The 26940-nt window shown below is 47.2% G+C and overlaps 1 protein-coding gene across 2 annotated transcripts in view; it reads right to left on the bottom strand.

The window, feature by feature from the left end:
- Window positions 1-26940, bottom strand: part of TMEM161B (transmembrane protein 161B) — a 397127-nt gene that overhangs the window by 274074 nt on the left and 96113 nt on the right. For both annotated transcript variants that reach the window (XM_078675339.1, XM_078675340.1), the window contains 2 exons: window positions 26251-26354; window positions 18583-18666 (listed from right to left, as the gene is read on the bottom strand). In XM_078675339.1, coding sequence (XP_078531465.1) covers window positions 18583-18666; window positions 26251-26354 — 188 coding nt within the window. The remainder of the gene's footprint in view (window positions 1-18582; window positions 18667-26250; window positions 26355-26940) is intronic.

The following is a 26940-nucleotide window of genomic DNA, read 5'->3' on the forward strand; positions in this document are numbered from 1 at the left end:
GGGAGGTCTGGAGGATAAGGCTTGAAGCTCACACACCATGCGAGCAGAGGTGACGGCAAGCAAGAAAGCAGTCTTCAAAGTAAAGAGACGAAGTGGACAATTATGCTGTGGCTCAAAGGGAGCGCACATAAGATAAGTGAGGGCAAGATTCAAGTCCCACTGGGGCATTAAGAAAGAAGAAGGAGGAGGAGGAAAGAGATGAGTAATACCCTTCAGAAATCTGATAACAGGGAACTTGAAAAGAGAAGGCTGATCGGGAAAGCAAAGAAAGGTTGAAATGGCCGAAAGATAGCCTTTAAGAGTGCCCAGAGCAAAGCCCTGCTGGACCAAAGAAAGAATGAAGAGTAGAACCTCCGAAAGAGGGGCGAAAAGGGAATCCACAGCCTTTGCTGTGCACCATGCCACAAATGTGTTCTATCTACAGGCGTACACCGTTTTAGTGGAGGCACGCCTGGCTGCCAAGATGACACTACAGACTTCGGGAGGAAGGTCGAAAGTTGTCAACTGTCGCCGCTCAATCTCCACGCAAGGAGGTGGAGACTGGACAGGTTTGGGTAGAAGACCGTCTCCTGCTGCTGCTACAGAAGATCCTCCAGACGTGGCAGTCTGATCAGAGGATCGATGGCCATGCTCAAGAGCTCGGGGTACCAGACTCTTTGTGCCCAGTCCAGGGCCACAAGAATTACTTGGGCCGGTCACGCTTGATCTTCAGAACTCTGGGTAGAAGTGGTACAGGCAGAAAAGCGTACAGGGGCCGCAATTCCACTTGCGACGAAAGGCGTCGCCAAGCGAGTGCCGCCTTCAAAACTCCAACACGCAGAACTGCTGACATGGCGTGTTCTCTTTGGTAGCGAATAGATTTAACCAAGACTCTCCCCACTGCTGAAAGAGACCTTGCACCACCTCGGAGGGAAGACGCCATTTGTGATCCATCATGCACCCGCTGCTGAGTTCATCCGCCTTGGCGTTCAGGGAAACTGCCAGGTGTTGAACCACAAGGGATTTGCCCTGATGTTCCAGCCATGCTCAAAGACGAAGAGCCCCCTTGACATAGGGTCCACGACCCAACCCTGCCCTATTTGTTGCAGTACTACATGGCGGTGGTGTTGTCCGTGAACACCTGCACTACTCCTCCTCAAACAGAGAGAAGGAATGACTTCAGTGCAAGGCGAATCGCCCGGAGCTCTAGAAGGTTGATGTGGAGCCCGGACTCCGCCTGAACCCAGAGGCCCCTGATCTCTGCCTCCCCCATGTGGCCGCCCCATCCCAGAAGTGACGCATCCATCACTACTGTGAACTCTGGTTGGGGAAGGGAGAGGGAGCTGCCGCTGACCCAATCATGGTTCGTGAGCCACCACTGCAATGGACTTGCAGTCCCCTTCAACATCCGGACAACATCGGAAAGATTCCACTGATGCTGCGCCCACTGGAACTTCAGGTCCCACTGCAGAGCCTGCATATGCCATGTGGCATGATCCACCAACAGGATTCAGGGGGCCATGAGGTCCAGCAGCCTCAGTGTCCTTCCCACCAAAATCCGGGATAGAGGCTGAAACATCGGTATCGTAGCCCGAATATCCCAGACTCGCTGCTCGGGAGGATAGATCCAAAACTGTGCTGTGTCCAGAATCACTCTGATAAAAAGGAGCTTCTGAGAGGGGATTTCGTGCGACTTCTGCATGTTGATAGTGAACCCCAGCGAATGCAGGCGGTCGGCTGTAGTCTGTAGGTGGGAGACAACAGCCTGGAGCGAGCATGCCTTCAACAGGCAGTCTTCGAGATAGGGGAAGACTGGAACCCTTGATCTGCAAAGATGAGCTTCAACAACCGCCATCACTTTAGCGAACACCCGAGGGGCGCTGGTAAGGCCCAAGGGGAGCATGGTAACCTCAAAATGCTCATGGCCTACTGTAGGTAACGCCAGTGGGCAGGCACGACCGGGATGGGAAAATAAGTGTCCTGCAAGTCCAAGTCTATCATCCAGTCTCAGGAGACGAGGGCAAAGAAGACCTGAGCCAAGGTTAACATTTTGGACTTCTCCTTCCGTAGGAAGCTGTTGATGTCCCTGAGGTCCAAGACAGGATGCAGGCTTTTGTCCTTCTTGGGTACCAGGAAGTAGTGGGAGTAACAACCATGACCTACTTCTGGCACAGGGACTCGTTCGATAGCTCCCATGGCCAAGAGAGCTGTAGCTTCCTGGATGAGAATGGGCAAGTGATCCTCCGACATGCGATGGAGCGTTGGTGGCATGGAGGGAGGCATAGTCTCAAAGGGGAGGGAGTAGCCCCTTTGGACTATCTGCAAAACCCACCTGTCTGACCTGATGTTGTGCCAGTGGGGGAGGTGATGGCGGATCCTGCCGCCTATTGGTAACAGGTGGCCCTCAAAAGTCAGACTAGGAGGGTTTGGAGGCTGCTGCAGGGGGAATTTGTGGGCTGGCCCGCCCTCTGGCCCCCAGACCTGCGACACTGGTTCCCACGTACCTGGCCACCTGCGACCTGGTAGCTTGCATGGCCTTGTGGCCCTGGGCGGAACGTGGTGGGACATCCCTTCTGTCGCCAAGAAAGGGGTGAAAGGCAGACTGCACAGGGTGAAAAGTTGCTGCGAATCCCAAGGATCTGGCCTGGACTCTAGAATATTTGAAGCGCTCAAGCGCGTTGTCCGCCTTGTCACCAAACAGGCGACGGCCATCAAAAGGCATGTCCAAAAGTGTGATCAGAGATCCCCAGAGAAGCGAGACGTTCTCAGCGAGGCGTAGCGCCTCAGGGCTACCGACATGGAAACCGATCTACCCAGTGAGTCGGTAGTATCCAGTCCACACCGGATGGTTAACTTAGCTGCGTCTCGACCCTTAGCAACAGCGTGGGTGAGCACGGCCCAGGCCTCCACCGGGCACTGTTGCAGCACTTGTGTGACCGTATCCCACACCATGTGTGTATAACGGCCCAAGAGACATGCAGTGTTCACCGACCGCAGTCCTAAGCTGGCGGAAGAAAACATTTTCTTCCCAAGATGGTCTAGCTTCTTGGATTCCCTATCTGGGGGAGCAGTAGGGAGTGCGCCTTTAGAGGATGAGGCTTGAACCACCAAGCTCTCAGGGGTAGGGTGTTGGGAGAGGAAAAGTGGGTCGCCGTGGGCCGGGCAATCATCCTGTCCACAGGAACACCTGTTCTGGGCTTGGACCAAGTGCCCAGAAGGAGGTCAGTGAGAGTCTCATTAAAAGGCAGCATGGGCTCTGAAGAGACTGCTGCCGGCTGAAGCACCTCAGTCAGGAGGTTAGTTCTGACAACCACCGTAGGAAGCTCGAGGAACAAGGCATCAGCCAACCTATGCAACACCACAGCGTAGGAAGCTCCCCCTCCATAGCTACGGTAGGGGGAGAAAGCATACCAAGGTCTGGGGAGGTATCCAGACCACTGGCATCACCCAACTCCTCTCGCCAGTCCGGCTCCTCAAGTTGGTCTGCTAGAGGGTTAACAGACGCCACCAGTCCTCCTCACCCTCCTATTGCTGCCACTCAAGGTGATGGGGAACGCCAGGGATGAACAGAGGTACAAAACTACCCTCCGGCCCTGGTATCAGCTTCAGTCGATGTCGGTCCAGTGCTGGGTCCAAGTCGGGTCGATGCCGGTTGGGGGCACAACCAGCATCAGGGGCCCGTCACTGGAATCGGCGCCAGGCAAGGAACCGTGAGGTCGACCGGCGCTGATCCGGATCCAGGCCTGGATCCTCGGGGCCATCTGGCGCCGAAGCCGCCGGCCTTGAAGGCCCAGGGCACCCAGGAGAGTCTGTGGGGCCCGAAGGTGTGCCTGCAGAGTCGGGCTGCCCAAAGATGCTGTGAAGCACTTCGTAGAAATCTCGAAGCTGTGGAGGGGATGCTCCGGATCCGAGAAAATGAGGGAATCTTGGAGTTGTCTCAGAAGCAGGCTCCAAAGACTGAGCCGGAGAGCGAAGACGCTCTGGTTCCCGAGTCGCGTCAACTGATGGACAGGCAGAAGGCAAAGAGCAACGGTGCTTCTTCGCCTTCTTCTGATGCTTCGACTCACCAGGAGTGCGCAGACTGTGAAGAAGAATGGTGATGACTCCACGACCGGTCCCACAACCTTCCTCTCGACGGGGACCTCTGACGGCACGGAGCAGACTGCTGGCCCTCCAAAAGCTTTCGGGACTGGGCCCACAAAGACGTCCGGTACATGGCCTTGAGGTCGGAGCACAACTTTGGATCGTGGTCACGCTCCAGGCACCAAACGCACATGAGGTGCGGATCGGTGACCGACATCAACTTGTGACAGGAGTCACAGGGATTAAAGCCGGTCCGATGATGGGACATCCCTCGTGCACCAGGAGTCGAAGGCTCAAAAAAGACTTCGACAAAAATCAAAAAAGTGAGTCAAACAGTGAATAAGGCAAGGGGCACACTCTCTCCTGATCTGTGGTGGCTGGTGCAGAAAAAGAACAGACGTCAGCGCGCAGGGGCGGCATCTAAGTAGACACTGCAACGTCATCCCGGGGACCACGATGCAGACAAAAAATGCAGAACCGACGCCACCTGCCGATGTGCAGGGGTACTGCTACGAAAAAAAATTCTCTGGATCAAGTCTGAGGTGTAATTCTAAGGTAAACAATCTATGACTACGGTCTCTTTCAGATGCACAAGATGAAGGCTGCTGCACTGGAGGCAGATATGAAGGGCAAAAGCACAAGAGGGAGAGAGTTGAAAACCACATGCGCTCTCATGCAGTGTTAAGTTAAAAAGTAGTTCCCCAAGACTGAGCAGTAGAATGATAGAAGCCAGCCAATCAGAACAATGCTAAAGGGGACATGCTCCAGGGGAGGGGCAAACATAACATGAAAAAGCTGGGCCAAGTAAAGCTACTGAATATGAAGCAAGCAAATGAGAATGACAATAAAGCTAACCAATGGTAAGCAAGTAGGTCGTTTGAAACCAGAGAAAATGCTCAACCTAAAAAACGCACACCCCTTAAAAAAACATGGGGTCAATGACACCATGTCAGTATATTCGCTGCATCACCTTATCTTCTAAAAGTTTCACAGAGATGCTGAATAAAATATTTTGCAATAAAGAAAAGGAAAATCTCTTTGATTAATGCTGGCCCTTGTTCAAGTCTGTGTGATTTTAAGTTATAAGTTAAGTTCTTTTTAATTTTTTTTTTATTTCATTTGATACCAGCAAATCAGAAACTAGGAAAAAAAAGAAAAACAACTACCTCTGCAATGTAAATTAAGCACACACAATATATCACGAAGGTATCTACAATTACGTTCTTTTAAATATGGAAGTATCTTCAATGAATGCAATGGAATTCTCCTGCGTGATAACATCCGAATAAACGGAAATACAGATGCAGTTCAAAAAGAAAATGGAAAAGAAACCCCAAAACAAAACAAAGAAGAAGAAATACTGAAGAAATAAAAAGGAAAAGAAAAGACACTCAATCACCATACTATGTCACTGCCAAATCACAATCACAGTGCGAGTTGTCCACCTAATAGTTCTTCCATCAGCTGCATCGCTCCCAATGCAGGACCCCCCAGCCACAAACACCACACAGCGCACCTCCCACCAAGCTCAAGCACCATCCAATGCCCTACTCAGAGTGAGCAAGCAAATACAGTCGCAAAGGCTCCCAGATGTCCCTTGGCCTTGACGGTAGGGGTAGCTCTTCCGCATAGACATTGAGGTTATCGCGGCAATACACCAAATCCTCGAGCCAAGCCTTCAGGGCAGGTTGTTTACCTCTCCCCCACGTGATCGCCACCCTTCTAGCAGCCATCAGAAGCGCCAGTCGCACAAACATGCCACTCACCCCCCAACATGTGGCACACAACAAAGAAGAGCGGCGTACAGGGGAGGTCTGCAGCGACCATCTCACGCAAGCAATGCACCACCGCGTCCCAGAAAGCAGCTACTGTCCGGCAATTCCACGCTAAAGGCGTAAAGTCTGCATCATGATGTCCGCATCTGTCACAGCACGCCGTCTCACGCAGTCCATACCTATACAATCGTGCCGGAGTGTAATACACCTGATGTATGTACTTGAAATGGATAATCTTAAGATTACCGTTCATACAGAGTTTCCCAGTTAGTCCGCATATATGCTTCCAGTTGTCTTCAGAAAAATCAACAGACAGACATGCATTCCACTTGACCCAGCTCTTATCCACTCCAGACACCGTTTTATCTTTAATAAGTTTATACAATTTAGATATCAGTCTCTTATTATTGGGTGTGGTGAGAACAGATTGTAAAGAGAGCAGTTCATGAGGCTCAATCGGAAAGGTGGTATAATGCTCCCGAGCTGCATGTCGCAACCGATGAATCGCGAACGGGAAGAGAAGCGACTGATTCGTAATCGGGCAAAAGTCCCCCTGCAGGACAAAAGTGCAGTTGGGGTATACATCCCGCATATGAGAGATACCTGCCTCCCTCAACACCCTCATAGACGAGGCCTCGTGTGTGACCTACAGATGCGCATGATGCTCCAGGCACAAGTCCGGAGCATACAATGGCAACTTCTGCGCCAACTTCCCTATCCTCTGCCAAGTCGAAACCGTGGCATCCACCGCGTTGATCTCCAATTTCGGGGTGCCTCGCGAGCAATGAGTTACCAAACTGTGCAGAGGGACGAGAGCTGCATCTCCCTCCTCCACCGCAACGTGCGGTGTGAAGGGATGCGGCCTATACCAATGATATAGATATTGAGCCTGTACACTGGGATAATACGCATAGAAGTCTAGTGCTGCGAATCCACCCTGCTCATATCCCCTGGTGAGGACCGACCACTGCACTCTCGCCGCCTTGTTCCCCCCCCCACACCAGTCGAAGCAGATGGCCCCGAAGGGTCTTAAAAAAGGTCATGTTAAGCACTATGGGCACGTTCGCGAACAGATAAAGAAACCTGGGCAACACCACCATTTTAACAAGAGCGATACGGTCCGCCAGCGGCAGCAACAACCAGGTGTCAACTGTGGTTTCCAATTTCGAACATGCCCCACCGTAATTCTCCCGAATTACATCTGCGGGGTCTCGGTGCACCCACACACCCAGATATTTAACAGGGTCCGCTGACCACACCAGTGGGAATTCAAGATCAGGCTGTGTGGTCCCAGTCGTTAGCGGAATTATGAACGACTTCTCCTAATTTATATGTAAACCGGAAATGCGTCCGAATCTCACATATTGCCGCAGCAATTGCGCCAGATATTTAGATGGTTCGTGCACAAATAGAACCATGTCATCAGCGTACAATGAAATGGATACCGTCCGGTAATTAAAATTCAATGCGGTCTCCCTATGGCGCTGCCGGATAACGCAGGCTAGCGGTTCCAAAATGATCGCTAACAGCATGGGCGAGAGGGGGCAGCCCTGCCGAGTTCCCCGCTCAAAACACAACGATTCAGACGCAGCCCGCCGACCCGCACCCTCGCCGGCGCCGCCGTGTAAAGCACCGTTACCCACTGGAGAAACAGTGGGGGGAACTCCATACGTCGCAAAACTTGATGCATATACTGCCACTCCACAGAGTCAAACGCCTTGGCAGCATCCAATAACACTGCCGCAGCTTCCAACGTAGGTTCTAACACATGGAACATGGAGAAGAGTGTGTGGAGGTTATGCGAGGTGGACCGCTCAGTCACAAAACCCGATTGATCAGGTAAAATCAGTCCTTGCAGTAAAGGCTGCAGTTTAGTGGCTAGGATCTTCGCCAAGATCTTGGCATCGATATTATTTAATGATAGCGGGCGGTATGAGTCACATCGCTCCGGCGGCTTGTCCTTCTTAAGCAATGTGACAATGAGTGCCTCTCGTAATGATGGAGGAAGCAACCCGGCATCGTTCGCTTCCGCATAAACTTCCAACAGATGCGGCGCCAGCAGATCTGCATACTTCTTATAAAATTCTACCGAGAGCCCATCCGGGCCTGGCGCATTGCCATTAGGTAGTGCCTCAATTGCCAATTTAATGTCCTGCTCATCAATGGGGAGACAGAGATACTTACGCTGCGCATCAGACAACCAGGCACACGCAATATCGTCCAGATATGCGTCAAACTCCTCTGTCGGCAGCGAACCTCGTGTGCTATATAAATACGCGTAAAATATACAAAATTGTTCCGTGATAGCCTCCGGAGTAGAATGCTCGGCTCCCTCATCATCCACTATCCTTTCCACGCACTGCTGTTCAGACCTCGCTTCGATCTTAAACGCCAGCGTCAGACTCGGCCTGCCCGCCTCCCCGTACCATCTAGCTGCATGCCTACGAGATACATACTTGATCTCTGCCTCCACCTGCGAATCGTATTCCGCCATTAGTTCTTGTATCCGAGCCAGTTTGGGCAAGTCGGGGCGGCTAGCATAGTCACGCTCTAATTCGCGCAGCTCGGATTCAATTCTCTGCAACTGTGCTCGTATATCACGAAGTATGCCTGCTGCAGTCCCAATACATACCCCTCTAATGGTGACCTTAAAGGACTCCCATAACGTCGCAGCCTGATCAACAGTACCCTTATTGAACGTGAAGTATTGCTCTATAGCTTCATGTATGGTCTTCTCGTACACAGGATCGAGAAGCGCTTCAGAGCGCAGTCTCCATGTAAAAGGACAACGCACTCCAGTTGGATTCCTCAGGACCAGTCGCACCGGGTTATGATCCGACAGTGTACGTGAAAGGGGCGCCACCTCGACAACCCACTCCATGAGCTCATCACCAATCAGCCAATGGTCAAGCCTAGACCAACTCCCATGCATAGGTGTCGCATGCGTACCCTCCTGCCGCCACGGGTTCCGCGCCCGCCATACATCACACAGCCCAAACTCTTCCATAGCCCACAGCACACTCGCAGCGTCTCTGGGGGTGCGATGCGTCTCAGGGTTAGACTTATCTAACTTCGCATTCAAGTAAGTATTCAAATCTCCCCCCCAGACAGCAGGAGCAGCTGGCCATTCCCTCAATCGCTCACATATCCGAGTCACACACGCTGGATCATCCACAATTGGTCCATACATATTGATAATGGTGACTAACGTACCATGCAGCTTCCCGCACTCCATAGCACACCGCCCCTCATTGTCTGTATACATGTGCAACACTTGAAAATCCACCCCCTTCTTCACCAATATCAACACACCCCTCGCATAGGAGGAATACGAGGCAGCAAGTCGAATACCCGCCCACCTGCCCAACGTGCCACATGCCGCCAGCGGAGCCAGATGCGTCTCCTGCAACAGCGCCACCTGTACCCCGTGTCTATTTAGATATGCCGCACCTTTTTGGGAGAATTAAGGCCGCGAACATTCCAAGTTATTACACAGTTATCAGCCATTAAACATACATTATCCTAATAGTAGCGGTTCTGACACAGACTCCCCAGGGAGACCGCGCAAGCGACTGCAAAACATTAGCGCTGTGTTCAGCATGCATCTTATCTCGCACTTGTGACTGACTTCAATACTCAAAAAACTCATAACATACAAAAACTTCACATACCCCGCCGCACCCCGCCCCACCCACCACCCACTCCAACCTCCCAATCAGGTCGAGGTCAGCACCCCCCCCACCACCCACCTTACTACAACCATACGGGTAATACCCTCTTGAGGAAAAGGTACAGCAGCCTATAAACGCACCAAGGTGCGGCCACCAGAACTATTTCCATATTATAACTGCTAAGTCCGACTCAAATAGGCACGTGAGGATCATTGCACAACCTCATCCAGGACCCCCAGGAAGCAATTACATCGGGTGCCCCCATAATGTACTGCCTAGGACATCAGTTCTCTGGCCAGATCAAGAAGGCACAACAGTTCAGTAGGAGGACAATGAGCGGCCATGATAATATACTGTCTATCAATTTGCATCATCCAATCAGGACACCGTCTACTCATCATCTGTCCGTTGACGTTGTGGCTTTGCCTTGCAGATATGTTTCGTAAACTTCAATGCAGATTTCACATCTGTAAAGAAATGAGACTGCTCCTCGTGAGTGATTTTCAGCTTCGCCGGGTCGAACTTTTTCACCGGGACAAACTCCTGACGTGCCGATTGAACTGCCGGAGTATAGTCAGGGAAGAAGGATAACGTGTCACCTTTGTACACCACCGGTTCCTTTGCCCTCGCTTCTCTTAGGATAGAATCTCTGTCCGCATAATTAAGCAGTCAAACGATGATCGGACGACGCGGCGCACCCGGCTTGGGCCTGGGCCCCAGCGATCTGTGAGCCCCCTCCACAATCATCATACTTGATAGAGCAGTACCAAAAAGTTCGCGCAACATGCCATCAATGAAAGGTTCCATCTTGGATATGGGCGTGGTCTCCGAAAGGCCAATAATTCTTACATTATTGCGCCTGGAGCGCGCTTCCAAGTCCTCATTCTTTGCGCTGATCACCTCCAAGACCTTTTCCATTTGTAGAATCTGAGTGCGAGTCTCGGCCTGCGCATCATGACCATCAGACATCCGGTTCTCCAGGACGTCTAACCGGTGCTCATGCTTATCCACTTTCTTTTTTACGACATCAAGACCAGTCGCCAAAGCGTCTATTTTGCTGTCAATGGACAGCAGCCCTGCGAGCAGCTCGAGGAGTATCGTTCTGTTATCGTCTTCGGCATCATCAGGCGTAGACGACGCGCCTCCAGATTCGCCCTGCTCGCCCGAGCCTTCCACTGCTCGTGTCTGCCGTTTGCTCTCGAATCTAACTTCGCTTGCTTGGGCTCCGATTTGCCCAAGATGATACACCACGTGAACCAGCAGGCTGATAGCACCTACAAGCAGTTAGAGAGCAAGCAGCATGAAAGTCCTGCCCAGACAGCCTCACAGTCCCCCGTTGAACCTCCTCACTCTTTGCCGGGTGCCTCTACCACACAATGCTACGTAGATCGCCAGGAGGGCCAGTGTTACTGGCAGTATGCTTGCGTGTCACAACACAAAAAGGTGCCACTCCTCACAGCCAGTTCGCCATCCAAAACACCTGGGGCAGACACTTACAGCCCCACACAGGCCCGTCACCGTCCACGGCCGCCTCGAGGCCCCCCCCGCAGCACCTCACACGTGCGTGACCGAGACCGGCCCAGAAGCGGAGCAAGGCAGCCGACAGAAAGCGCCCCACCGGCCCCGCGAACAGCACTGCACCCGGTCTGGCACCGCGAGCGGCACCGCCCTGACCCCAGCCTTCCTAGGCCCTGCCGCACAAGACCCGTAGGGCGCCGCCGCAGTCTATGGGCAGATCACCCCACAAGTCTCAGGCCGCCCGGCCCAGCGAGCCCGGCCACATCAGCGCCCCACTCACCAGCACCTCCCTCGTAGGTAACCGCTCCGTGTCCTCTCCTCCACAGCGTCAGCGCCTCAGTAGTGAGCAGCCTTCCCTCCGCCTCCTCCTGACCGCAACGTCAGGCCGTCGATCCCACTCCAGGAAGCACCAGTCGGGAACCGCCAGTGGAGTGATATGCAGTTCTCAGATGGGCACGGCTCGTCGCGCCGACCGGTACTCTCCGCCTCCTCGAGATATATCACAGTCACCGAGAGTCAGCCTCCGACCAGGCTCAGGTACTGAAAGCGCTCTGCGCACCTCGGCGTCAGCCACACACAGCTACCACTCCATAGATACAGTCAGCTAGGGTGCGCTCAGATCTCCCAGCGCGGCGCCGCCATTTTGTTGATTGCTCCGCGATCCGCAGGTCTCGAAAGTTCAGGGTGAAAGCGCGGGGCTCAATTCAATTATGCCGCCTCATAATGTGCCGCTGCCTCCATAAAACCCCCAGATGGGTTTATACTCGGTGCCCAGCAGGATTAAGGATAGTAATCGCCCGGTAGAGGATTCCGGCACACGGAGCTCCCTCACAAGGCAGCCATTCCGCTACGCGCCGTAGCCACGCCCCAAGTTATAAGTTAAGTTCAACGCATTCATCTGAAAGATAAATAATAAAGCAGCCAGCAGTTCACCTAGCATACAACGTCAGCAATGTTTACTTTTCATGGAACTCCTTAATATCCCCAACCAGAATAGGGTAGGGTGATCCATCAGTTACAGTAGATGGGTGGGTTTATTGAATAATGGAACTACTCGGGCATGCTTCAAACAACCTGGCACAGTGGCAGTGAAAGATATTGATAAAATAGCACATTGAGGATTGGATTTACAACCTGCAAAGCCAACTTCCGAGGGGGCCACGGGTAAGTCGGAGAATTAGACCTACATTTAAATAATGCTTGTGCAGGCAGGATCATCTAGTGCAATGATGTTAAACTGAGATAAGCTTGATCTATAGCAGAGTACTGAAGAAAGGGGTCCCAGTAATAAGCAACAATTTTAAACAATTGAATAATAATAAGGAAACTCAATTAGCCTGCATTGTTGTTTATTCACAATGTAGGTATATGCTAATTATCATCAGTTTAAATACAAAATCACAAAATATTGGTAGTGCCCCTGGAAGGGAGGGAAGTGGTATTGTGCAAGGTGGTGTAGGTATAGGATAGTGACAATATATAAAAAAACGGCCAAGTGGCCTCACTGTACTATGTATCAGACTTCAAACAGACGCCACAAAAGTCCATTGGTTCAATAGATCATTCAGTAATAATCATGCTCCACATATCACATTGAATGACCAGATCGTGGGGTGAAGCTGAATACATATAAAAGCTGTCGACGTTTCGACCCTCTAGTAATTGCAGGGGTTAAATAGATCCTTGCATCGGGGTCTTCATCAGGACGGGCGCGGGGCAGGCAACCTATTTGATGAACAATGAGTTTACATTAAAGTCTAGTGCTTAAATAAAAGATTTTTAATTAAATGAGCACACTAAAATGGTAGACAAGACATACCCGAGGTTGCTCTTCTTCAAAATGGATGAGGATGAGGACGCTCTTAAAGGAAGAATTACTTCAGGTCCTAAATGGAGAGGATATTGATTAGGAACCTAACAATAAAGATATCCAGCAATTGGAAGTAATGAAAAAATGCACTCACATAAAATGATGATGTAAGGCAGCCATCAGGTCTGAGAAGGAAAGGAGAAGCGGCACATAGTAAGGGGCTGCCACCACGAAGGGGGGGGGGGGGTTGGAAGGTAGAATCGTCTAAGTAGGAAGGGATGACTTACAAAAATTGCAGCTGTATGCGCCCATCGAGTCCGCCAGGGGTCGGGCCGATTGCGTTGGTGCCAATGTGCGTTCTTGCGTCGTAGAGAAATTAATTAACCGTCTGTGGGTTAAAGACGGGAATTAGATAACCACATGATAGAGACGAGGCGTCAATGACAGTACCGGCAGTGACGTGATTGTAATTAACATACCGGGAGCAGAGTTAATCCGTCTCAGTGCCGACTCCAGTGCAACAATGGCGATCGGCTGTTTCCTGTTAGGCGGGAGGCCAAGGAAACATGAACACGTGACCTCTGACGGTCCGTGCAACCATGGAAGAAAGACTGACTGAAGCTAGAGCTCCGGACTCGATAGTCATACGTCAATTGACAAATCGCCTAGTTACAATGGCGAATACGTTATAAATCAATGTCATTCACAGTGGTTAAAGGACAGTACATATGTAAAATACCTGCCAGAGTCCTAAATTGTTGGCATAAGTATATTAACAGTAATGCTAAAAATACATTTAACGCCAAACATCTCAGAGGTCAGAAATGAATAGGAATGGCACGGGAGTCATGTCACATTATACGGATTGGGCGACGGATCTAATATGAATATAGATACACAATGAATGTCATTAGGACAACACAATGCGGCGTACCTGTCACATGACGGTAAAGGCCACGTCATGTGGAACCAGCATTGGCATAAATGTTAGACATTAGTAACATAGAGTCTGGGTGTGGCATAAATATCGCCGGGCATTACAGGGATAGGAGGATGGCTATACAACAGCAGGGAAACAATGCGTCATTGTGTGAATTAGGCACAAAATCATATATGTGAATACACATTGGGTCATTAAGGCATCGCAATGTGGTGTATCTGTCATATGACGGTAAAGGCCACGTCAAACAGAAACAGCATTGTCATAATTCCTGGACATTAGTAGCCGAGAGTCTAGGTATAGCAAAAATAGATACATTGTTGAACAGTACAGACATTAATTGAGTGTGGCCAGTTGTGAGTAGGAGCTATCATTTTCATTCAGGCCATTCTGGATGGAATCAAAATAAAGCATCCATTTCAACTCACGTGTGTTTAAGATGTTGATGATGTTACCACCTAGACTCTCGTCCAAGGTTTGCTTTCTCCAGAATCACCCATTTAAAACTGTCAGGAGGATGAGGAGCTGATTTGAAGTGATCCACGAGCGGAGCACCATGTACTTCGCATCGAATACGACTAGTGTGCTGGAGGATCCGTGCTTTGGCTTTCTGTTGAGTCTGGCCTATGTAGATCTGATTGCAATTACAAACTATAGCATAGATGATATTAGATGTATTGCAGTTAGTGTGTGATTTTAATTGCACTTTGCGTTGGTTATGTTCAAATTCCTTGGTTTGCATCGTGGTGCTGCAGGCCTTGCATTGTCCACATCTAAAGTGGCCCACAACAGGCGGAAGATTCCACATAATTGTGACAGTTGGTTCCTCCTTCGGTTGTAAAAGGGATCTCACAACGTGGTCCCTAACGCCCTTGGCTTTTCTGAAGGCATGCAGTGGTGTATTTTCTTGTCCCACATCATCTGCAATCAATTTCCAGTGTTGGTTGACAATCCGCTTTATTACGTTGCTTTTAGTTGAAAATGTGGTAACGCACACCAGTCTCTGATCTTGCTGACCTATTTTGTCCTTGGGAGTGAGTAGAAGCTCACGGGGATAGAACCAAGCACGTTTCCTAGCTCTTTTGATAAGTCTTTAGGATACCCACGTTGTTGAAGACGGTTCGAGAGATGGTGATATCCAAAAAATCAACTCTCTTGCTGTCTGAATGAATCGTGAACTTCAGATGGGGGGGATTGTTGGTTAAGCCAGGAATGGAAAGACATGAGTTCAAATCGGATCTCCGTTCCAGATGAGTAGGATATCGTCTATGTATCTCATCCAGAGTCCAAGATGGTCTCTGAATGGATTGAAGGAGCTCAAGACGACATCATCTTCAAATGTTGACATATATATGATTGCTACATCTGGGGCGAATGGAGCCCCCATTGCTACGCCCTTGGTCTGGAGGAAAAACTGATTCCTGAATATAAAAAAGTTTTTCGTCATTGCTATCCTTACTAAGGCTACAATGAATTCGGTGGGAACTGCCACAGGTGCAGGTTGCTGTTGAAGGGATCTGGTTACTACAGCTAGAGCCTCCTCCTGGGGGATACAGGTGTACAGCGAGGCAACGTCACATGTTGCCAGAATTTGTTTCTTGGAATCAAATGGTAATCCTTCCACAATGTTGATGGTGTGCATTGTGTCGCGTAAGTATGTCTTGGTTGATTCCGCAAGGGGTTTCAGAAAGAAATCAACGTATCTCCCAAGTGGTTCAAGCATGGAACCACATCCCGAGACGATGGGACGTCCCGGGGGGTCAACCATGCTCTTGTGTATTTTAGGTATGGTATAGATTGTTGGGAACCTTGGATTTTTTTGATTGAGATAGTTGAATTCATTTTCTGTGAGGAAACCTTGGTCACGTCCTTCTCTGGTGACTTCCAAAATTTCAAGAGCCAGTGGTAGCTAAGGATCTGCCCTGAGTTGTTTATAGCTGACCCCAACATTCAGTTGCCGGAGGATCTCAGACTCATACTTGGAAACATCCTGGACAACAATTGCCCCGCCTTTGTCGGCTGGCTTGATGATGGCCTCGTTGTTGTTGGCAAGGGATTGGAGTGCCGCCTTCTCTGCTTTGCTTATATTGAACTTGATATATGATTTTCTTTCAATATTTGGTTGACATCTCTCCATACGACAGATCAATAAGAGAAGCAGGTTTGTTGGTAACTATACACCCAAAGTCCCTGCTGACTAACTTTTTTGCACTGCAGGTTGTGCTAGTAGATTCCTTGTATGATTGGTCATATTATGGACAGAGAAGAAAGATTGTAGGCTAAGATGTGGGAAGAGATGTGGAGTTGCCTACCTTCAAACAAGGCAAAAAAGGCTTGAATCCAGACCTATCTCCATGTGCCTGAAACAAAAATGTGTAACGCAGTCTGTCTCTTCTGTAACGTGCTTTAATGTCTACTACAACTACAAAAAAATAAATAACGAGCTAAGCACAGAACGCCCATCTTGACGGCCATCTTGTTTTTTTAGTGTGACAACTTACTATCAACTGGCCCGTAACGTTTTCAAGAGGCTGCAGGGGCAGTCATCGAAGACTTCACAGCAATTAATCCATCCCAATTTGCAGCTGAATTAGAAACGTCAGAAGACAGCTCGGGAGAATGGCAACAATGATGTGCACCCTGATGCTTAAAGACAGTAGTCTTGCAGTCAACATTACTCGAGGCAAGAAAGGCATCAATTGAAAAACGAAGAACTGCAGCTCTGGGCATTAGCCTGCTTAATCTCCACTACGGCCCCCCCGCGGCGGGATGCCTGGCTTTCACCTTGGGGGAAGCCAGGACGGGTTCCCAAGGCAAGCGCCGAGATGCCTACGGGTAATCGAGCGCTATATAAGAACGCATAATAATAATCTACTAGCCAATTGGAGCCTGCCTAGAAATGTAATCATACAGTTTCTTTATAGAGTGAAGAAATGGCTTACAATGTGATGAGTTGTGTTGTTGAGTCACTGCCAACTGTTTTAGGCTGTGACACCTGTACCATAGCTGGAAATGTCAGGATGCTGCAATCAAATAGCAATTTGCAAGTTTGAGCACGCAAAAAAGTTTCAGAGTCCCTATTAAAGCACCAAGCTAATGAACGCACGGACTTCTGTCCTTGTCAAACTCACTTAAAAGAAAAGAAAGGGCATAACGTGAAGAAATAAGGAGAGATACCAGACATAGATATGCAAGTATTTCCACATAGATAGATAGGGAATCTGAACAAAGATGGATAAGAAATTTTCATACAGGTGTGATCTGTAATCACATACAGGTATGTGTGAGGGATTTACACTCGGGGGTATGCTGGGGAAGAAATACAGCCTTGGCATCCTTTTACAGAGCATACCACTGCCAAAGATGACGGCAAGGGAACACTATGGGCATTCATTACTACTGCATGGCTGGTCTGTGAGGGGCGCGGGGAGTGTGTAGGTGGTGAAGCTTTTCACCTGCTCAAAAATACATCATAATAGAAATAGGCTTGTAATGGAAGCATTGCATAGGGATACTCCTACACCTCCATACCAAAGACATATCTGAGAGTTTGAAAACATATGAATGACACTTAAAACAGTAGCAGAAAATGTTTGACCCAAATCAACCAATGGTTAAAAAAAAGGGGTGGCATGATTAAAAAATGTGCCCCTGCGCAAAACCCTGTTTGTGAAGTGGCTGGTATTAGGATTAGTGAGATAAATATTACACTTGTAAATTTTCTCAGGTGTTTACATATAAGCAAGTAAAACCTGTAAAAAAAACTGAGGGAAATAATTTGTAAATAGTGGGCCAAGAATATTTTGGGGCAGAAAGCATCAAATCCACATTTTGTGCTCCATTCGGAAGGGTTAAACTCAAAACAAAAGCCATTTATCACACCAAATACATTCCAAACCCTGGCAGATTTGTTTTAATTGAGTGCAGAAAATGGAACACATAGGCAGGGCCTAGGTTTGTACATTTTATATCCAATATGAGCTAAGGCAGAAAAAAATGGTGCGAGCATGGGACTCAATAGAAGGTAAGAATAAAATATCCAACAAAAATTGCAGTTTAATCATCAATGGTAGGTAGAAAAATGGTAGAATGCAGAACCCTCGATGTAACAAGGAAGAGACATTGTGGCAGTAGAAAAGAGTTATGGGGTTCCATAAAGGGAAAACATTTTATTAATGACATTTTAAATGTTAAATATGAAAACTAAACAAGGAGAAGATTCTAAGGGGAGCCCCAACAAAGAATGTGCAATAAACAGAAAATAAAACACATAATGATCTTGGTATCTACATTTTGCTAAACATAGTACATCTCTAAATTGCCAGCAGCAAATTTAAAGGCATATGAATCATGGATGAGGGTCTTTTCTTTAAAGTACTCTTCATCTCCAATGGTCCTTTAAAGCAAAGGACAATGCATTTTCCCTAACACGTCACATACTTACAAATAAAGATACATCCCAGGTATACTAAGACACTCATTATGAATGGCCCATTAATTCCACTCCATCCATACCCAGGAGTTATCAAAAGCAGGCATACCAGTAACTTCAGGGGTTTGGAATAATTGGGGGGTTAGCCCCCTAGAAATGAGGAAGTATGAGGGATGGTAGGTCCGTTTCCCATGGTATTTCCTAATTTCTCCCTGGAGTCTCATCTGGAGTTTTCAGCTGCTTCGGGTGAAACTATACAGATTTAGGGTGTTCCCTCAAATATAATACCTGAGGTACTGGTAGCTGCTATTGCAAGGCCCACTGGAATTAAAAGGCCACTCCCAATGAAAGCAGGAGTTAAAACCAATAATTACCGATCCTTTTTGCTTCTCTGCTTTGGCTGCTTTCCTGCAAGGGCTCGAAGTTCTTCTTCTGTAGGATGCTGATACCAACGCAAGCTGAAAGAAGGAGACATTTACTTGCCAACACAGCTGTACTATTCATGTGAAAAAATGTAAAGGTTTTCATGTACTTCAACTGCTCCATTGTCCAAAATCTATTTTGCTGAACACAACATAGTGGAAACATTTTTTTAGGTCCTAAGAAAACTCAGCAAGAACCTTAATACATGCCAAATCAATATCCTCTATGAAACAGGATACAAACCTGTTAGACCTGGCACCATTGGCGTGGTTTCCCTTCCATTTGTGCTGTTTCCTCATGTGTTTTTGCTGGTGTTAGATGCTTTGGGTACTGTGCCACTGCTGTCCAGTGCCACAGTGCAAGTGCTCCCTATGGTAAATTGATGTATGGATTGGTGATTCCATAATTGACTGATTTGGTTTATTTGTGAGACCCTAGTATAGTGCACTGAGTGTGCCCAGGGAATGTAAATCCAAATGCTGCTAGTGGGCGTGCAGCACTGGTTGTGCCACCCACAGAAGCAGCCTTGTAAAATGTGTCTAAGGTCTGCCATTGCAGAGCCTGTGTGCAGTCTGGTACTGTCATGCTGACTGGGCAAGTACACCCACTTTCCAGTCCCTACACCTTCCCTTTTCTTCATATCAGACACCCTATGGTAGGCCCAAGGGCAGGGTGCATTGCAAGTATAAGGTAGGACAAGCCCTGATGTGCATGGCATGTCCGAATAGTGAATTACAGCCATTTTCGTTTTTCACTATTGCAAGGCTAACTGTTCTCCATAGGCCAGAACGGGCAGTTCGATTATTACATTTTATAATCCTAACTGACTCAGGGAACACAGTAGAAATTAGAGTTTAGTACGCCTTAACACAGAATGGTAAAATGCATCTTTTGGTGAAGTTGGTTTTAACATTCTGTGTTTGAAAATGGCACTTTTAGAAATTATGTATTTTCTTGTCTAACTATCCAAAGCCTGCCTCTGCTAGGTTGTGTATTCCTTGTCTGGAGTTTGAGTGACAGGGCTGGGGGATTCCAGGAGACAGAATGAGTAAGCCCTGTGGTGAATAGAGAGATCTGCATCTAGATGGGTGGGAGGAGCTGCACCTGGGACCTGAATAGGGCTGTGCCCGCCTTCCACAATGCTGGCTCCACCCCCTGTGATACGGCTGATGTTTCTGCCCTGCACTGTGAAAGGAAAGAAGGAGTCTTGTAAACAGAGTGCTCCAAAACTCGTTTGGACTAGGCAAAGGCCCCTCTGCCCTCAGAGGGCAAAGTATTTTGGGGTATAAATATTGGGACCCTGATCCCAAGAAATTAGATCACTTTTGGACTACAAGAAGAAACCTTTGCTGAGGAGAGGAACCTGAATAAACTGAGGAGAGACTATCCCTAAGCTGAAGTGCTGCTAGGGGCATTGGCCTGCAGTGGTAGCCTGACTGCCAAAGAAAAGGGAAACAACTTTGTGTGCTTTATTTTCAACTTGTGAAGGATCTCCAAGGGATTGGAACAGAGCTTGCCTCCTACTGAAGTCTCAGGGACAACAGACTTCAACCCTCAGCTCCCCAGAGTTCTTTGAAGTGCCTGCTGCCGTTTTGGGGCCTTCTGAGGGACTCGTGTCGCAAGGAGCTGGAAGCGCGACTCAAAAGGAAGAAGTGTGTCGCCGTCGCTGCTGCTGCCGTTGCAACTCTCAAAAAGGGTGTCGTTGCTGTAGCTGTCGTATTGGACCGCATTGAGAGAAGCATCTTGCAACGAAGAGGAAGTGTCCCCCGTCGCTGCTGCTACCGTCGCAACTCCAAAGAGGGTGTTGCCGCTGTAGCTGTCATATTGCACCGCATCAAGAAAAGCGCCTAGCATCCACGGAGAAGCGCACCGCCGTCGGAGCTGATGCCGTCACATCTTGGATGTCGCCACTATAGTTGTCGCATTGTACGGACGCCTCTTGCAACTTCGGAGAAGAGTGTCGCAGCCGAGGCTGTCGCCGTTGCAGTTGACACATCGAACAAAGACTTCTGGCATCATCGGAGAAGTGTGCCGCATCAGGAAGATCTTCAAGTCTTTGCACCGGAACGTTGCCGCATTTCCATCGCTGCAAAATTGCTTGTTGTAGAAGTGTCCCACATCGAAAGGTACATTGACTTAAAGTGTTGCATCTAAAGTACTGAACTCAACTAAGCTAGAACTACCATCTTAAGTATAGAATTGTGGATTTTTGTCGTTTGTGGTCTTGTATTAAGTCTATATAAAGAATACTTATTTTTAATATACAACTGTGTGGTGTCCATCTGTAGTTTTGTCACTGGGTTACTGAATGTGGTGACAAAGGCTTTACACACTGCCTCTGAGATAAGCCTGTATGCTTGTGCCAATCTACCAAGGGGGTGAGCAGGGGTTATTTTAGGAGTGTACCCCCTTACCCTGACTAGAGGCAAGGGTCCCTATTTGTCACAAGTACCTACCTGTGCCAACTAGAGATCCGCAAATCTAACAAAACCCAAAAACTTTTTATGCAGTTACAAATGTTTACACCAAGCAACAATATTAAATATGTGCTTTAAGATGAAAAACATAGAAGAGAATAAATAAGGGTCATATTATAGGTGTGAGAATGGCTAATCTTCACCTTCAGATGCTAGAAGAAACTTCCCAGAGATAAAAAATACTTAAGCCACATAGGGAGAAACTGAAGTAAAAGGGGTCTGGGAGCAAGTGGCAGCCTAGTAATTGAGTCCTATCGTTGCTAGTCAGAATTTATTTTCAAACACCTGCCAACTTATTCAATAAATAATGTCTGCTGGAACAAACACATCATTATTTATATAATCTATGGCATCAGCAGTTACAACGAGTCGTTTAATCATATTAACAAGGTATACTCGGGGTCAAGGCACACTGCTACACTAGGCCTGAAACATTGTAGTTTTTAGGTCGAGCCTAGCGGCAGCGCAAATGCGCTACTCGCTCTGCAAGACTACTGTAGTAGAGTATGGGAGAGAAGCCAGCGCCCACTCTTTGCCCATATTTTTCATTGGCTTGTGTCATTATCTTTCGTAAATGCCACCTTCAGATTAATTAATAGGCTTGTTAGTCCTGCCTTAGTACAGCCTCGTCTTCATTTGTAACCTCCTATGGCTACTGGCCCCTTTATTCCGGTTGTTACACAGGACCTGTTTTTAATCTGTAAGCACTATTTACTATTTTTAAGCAGCACAGCCGCCCCATGACATGGGCGCCTGCTTTCAATCACTTTAACATGGCATTATCTTGTGTCGGTTTCAGACCCTCAAGTAAAATGGATTTAGAAATGATAAGCGAAATAAGTCATGTGAATTCCAGAGAGCACATAATCTTGTGCTAATGGGCTGAAGCTGACAACAGCACATCTGTGTTACATGCCATCAGCACTGAAGCCACCTGACGTGTTCTCAAAAGCCTGTTTTATTAACACCACCACCACCAATACCACCAACACCACCACCAATACCAATACCACAAATCACCACCAATACCAATTCCACCACAAATACCCCCACCATAAATACTCCCACCACCAATACTACCAATACCACAACTACCACCATCACAATACTACCACCACCAACACCACCACTACCCCATCACAATAACATCATCACAATACCACCAATACAAAATACCACCACCACCACTAATCCAAACACCAATCCCACCAACACCAATCCCACTACCAATACAACAACCACCACCGATACCACCACCAATACCAATACTACCATCAAAATCACCACCACTACCAATACCACCACCACCACTACCAATACCACCACCACCACCACCACTACCACCACCACCACCACCATACTAACACCACCATCACAATACTACCACCACCAATACAAAAAACCACCAATACGGAAAACCACCACCCCTCCCACCACCACCAATGCAACCACCAACACCAATCCCACCACCAACACCAATCCCACCACCAATACTACCATCACCACCAATACCACAATCACCACCAATACCACAATCACCACCAATACCACAATCACCACCAATACCACAATCACCACCAATACCACAATCAACACCAATACCACAATCACCACCAATACCACAATCACCATCAATACCACAATCACCATCAATACCACAATCACCACCATCACCACCAATACCACCATCACCACCATCACCACCAATACCACCAATACCACCATCACCACCATCACCATCAATACCACCATCACCACCAATACCACCATCACCACCAATACCACCATCACCACCAATACCACCACCCCCACCAATAACACCACCTCAGCGCCTCTCGCTCACCAGTAATAGCAGGGGCACTATACGAGGCCAGAGCTGCAGCCAAGACCATCCCTCCATGCCTGCCATAAAGCACAGCCCGCCGGACACCAGGAGGTGAAGTCAGGGCCCTACTACAGCTGGAGTGCATTTTATTAAGTCTAAGATGGCAATGACATTACGCAATGCCACACTGCACAATCAAATCATGGAGAGGGCAGGAAATAGCCCCCCCTCCCTATCTTCCTCCCGACCGTGACAGTGTAATCACAGATCAAAAGGTGTTGGAGCACTTTGTTAGTGTTTATGACTCAGATCATATGTACCTCTCACTTCAAAATGTGTGTTGGAGTAATTTACAACACTTGCACATCTTCACTGCACTATTTATCAATACTTTGTAGATGTCGGAGGCCAGTCTCTTCCTCTGATATTTACAATCTAAAAAGCGGTTGAGAAGGCCCTTTATTGCAATGCAACAGGTCTCGCATTTGCAAGAGTTTAAGCTACTAATATTGTAAATGACTTTTATTCAGGTTTTAAAACCCAAAACATGAATAAAAGGCATTGTCATCTAAAATGCCAATAGCTCAAACCCGCATGAATGCGAGACCTATTGCATTAATAATGCTTGTTCTTCTTGCCCCTGAATAAGCCTCCGTGGAGCCACACGGCCCGCGTCTGAGAGCTAATAAACCAATAACATAACTATACAGGCAGATAAAGAGAGGCTTTTCCTTTGGGAAATGGGGACGTTAATGGTTACTGACAGATATCTAGGATTGATACTGTTGCATACAATTTGTGTCTTCCACCAGAATGCTAGTACATTTCACCTGCATAACCAAGTTTCTCCCATTGGGCATTTGAATCTCATCTGTTTTTAGGATCTTTGTGGCGGCATACCCATTTGTGAAACCTGGCCACCTGCCAAAGCTGGTCTGTTGGTGATTATGGGTGTTCTGTCAGAAGAGGAGGAGGGCTTGGCAAGGGGTTAGGCCCGCACCCTATCTTGCCCACGTATTTTTTTACTTTTTTAAATGATAAATCGACCAATATCCGCCTCTTTACTCCCATCTTGACAGCAGACCACAACACTGCTCCAGTAAGCAATGAGGAAACAAAGTTGGCATCTGTGGGCATGAAACATTCTTGCCCATTCCCTGGTCAGACCAGATCTAGAGAAGGAAATATCAGGTCTCTTTCACGCCCAAAAAATAGCAGCCCTGTCATATTTCCTAAGCAGTAGTGAAATTTGCTGGACCCTGGCATCTCAGCAAAGGCAATGTGCAATTTCTGCCATTACCCAAGTGTATATGCATTGGCCGTGGGGACAGAGATAAGTAGAAATTCTCAGGGAACCTGTTGTAAATGAAACATTAGGAGGGTTTGATATTCTTAGTAACGTAGTTAGTGCACTAGTTGTCTGCTAACACTTTGACACAGGAGTCCTGAGAATGTTTATGGCTGAGGGCACAGGAGCATTCCAGATGAGACAGTTTGATGCTTGCCTGGTGAGTACTCTGATAAATGGAATCCTTTTCCTTGGGAAAAAAACTTATTTGTTTAATAGTACCAACTACAGAGGCATATTATGAGATTGCACTGGAGTGGAATATTATAAAATAGAGTAGGGAATCCAAATCTTGACAGGCAACACCTTGACAAAGTAAGTCATAACAAAGTAGGGTGGTATGAACTTGAAGTCACTTTGTGAAGACGCGATGCGCATGGGAAACTGGACCATTGAAAGAGAAATTTGTCTGTCTGTCAGGGAACCAAAAATCAGCAGAATGCTTGAGCAAACTGAAGATACCCGATTACAAATCGGACCTGCTTCAGGAAGTCACAGATGGCCTATTCCAAACACAGGGCAAGCCGGACAGAATATTTTGCAACAGAGAGCACTAAAAATAATTTCAGATTAGGCTTTGCAGAACAAATTAGGCTTTGATAGGGTACACTGATGGCCTTCACTGGTCGTAAAATCTTTATCACTCATTTCCTTGATGTTCACTGATGCAGAAAGTTCTTCAGAAGATACAACACCACAAAACCCATATAATCCTAGGTGTTCCAAATTGAGCCAGATGCACTTGGTATACAAAACTGTTGCAGCTCCATTATGCATATCTTCGACGTTTTCCACAAATTGAAAACCTTCCCTCATAACCAAAAGAGCCAACTACTTCACCTAAATCTTTGCATTCTCAATCTTTGTTCTTGAAACTTGGAAGCCTAACGGACTGCTTTTTTGATGCCTACGATGTTGTGGAGGATTCCTAGCATTCAGACATCATCGAGGGCAGTATATTGCAGGAGGTGGTCAATTTTTGCAGTGTGATGTACACCACTTGTCCTGACCCGCATTAAGCAGTAACATGTCATTAAATGTGACATTTCTCTTGTGAAAAGGGATCAAATATATGGATGTCATGGGTTGCTTGGTGGCTACCTCTGTTAAATTTCCTAAGCAAGGGTCTGTTGCCACCCTACTGTTAAGCAAGGGTATGTTGCCACCCTACTGTTACTATACAGGTTCATGTAAGATCTTCAACCTAAACCTGGCCTGGAACTGCCCATTCTCATGGGCCAGACAATCAAACCCCTGCAATTAGTCTACGGAACACAGTGCTGCAGGCAGAAAGAACGTCAGCAAGAAGGTTTGGAGAGATGTCAGCTCTTTCAGAATCTTCTCTTTACAATATTCAAGTTATAAACAAGTAACAAAGGTTGGCTGCCTCTCCTCATCCAGGTTTCTGTGGCAGGATTCATACAGTACCAGTATTACATGATTCTGTCAGAAATGCAGCACTAATGAAAGGTAATAAGGACAATCACTGGATAATACATTCATTGTACTGGGTAACTCACAGATCACTTCTGAGGCAAATAATGCCTAACACTACAGCCAAAATGTCTCGGAGAGCAGAAAGGTAAATGCACTATCCAGAATACATTTACCTTAGAAATCAATAACATTCACAAAATTAGGAGCCCCAAGAAACAGCAAAAAAGTTTATTACCTTCACTACCAGAAAAAAACCTACTACCCATGCCGTTCACTGACAAAATTCAGCTGAGAGTTTGAGAGATCAAACAGCAGTGGAATTGAGAGTAATGTTGCGATCTAAAGAAGGCCATGAAGGGGATTGTGTCCATGGGTTAATAGTCTTTGCTTTTTAGTTGTAGCCAAACCTGCTCTTACAATCTCTGTCTCTGGCATGTAAAATCTGAAAGTAAAAAGTGCAAGAAGGAATCTTTCATAGGGTAAAAAGTTAATAGAATGCAGTGTATCTACTATGGAGCAGAGATCTTCTTACCTGCCATTACAGAGAAGCCATCGAGCAAGAGAATAATGAGGCATGACCTTCTGTATGACACTGGCCATCACCATGGTAACAACCAGCTGTACACCTATCACACCCTATGAAACAAAATATTTTGACATGAAATCAGTATATATGGTTCAAATATAATCAAGCAACACATACAGGAATTTACAGATGTCTCAAATATGCACAAAAAACATTTGTCATGAGACAAACTAAAAAAGTGAGTTAACAAAATAAAAGAGGAAATATTGTTCAGAGCTATAAAAACATAATTGCAGTCTGTTCAGATCTGGACTACAACTACAACTGGAATTTGACGTTTGGAATAGATGGAAGCTTCCAGGCAAGTTTCAGCTACTTGTGCAATGCTTTAAAAAGACAGCAATTTGACTCTAAAATTGCAATAATTGACACAATGGTAAAAAAGAGTTGTGTTGCTGTCCAAAGTTCAATTATGGGGCATAGGCGTTAAGGGAAAGTGTTTTGCATAAACCTCAAAATATTACATGCGCATTTAGAAAGTGTTGTGAATGTGCAAGTTGTAAACAACAATTTTGCTAACTTGAAATATGAAATCTAATTGATATTTACATTACACGAAGAAAAAAATCTTTGTAAACCTAAGGACCTGGGACGTGTAAATTTCCCAAATTTTCAACAATATCAATGCTTTTGTTT

The sequence above is a fragment of the Lissotriton helveticus genome, chromosome 2_1 (assembly GCF_964261635.1).
Source record: "Lissotriton helveticus chromosome 2_1, aLisHel1.1, whole genome shotgun sequence".
Lineage (NCBI taxonomy): Eukaryota > Metazoa > Chordata > Amphibia > Caudata > Salamandridae > Lissotriton > Lissotriton helveticus.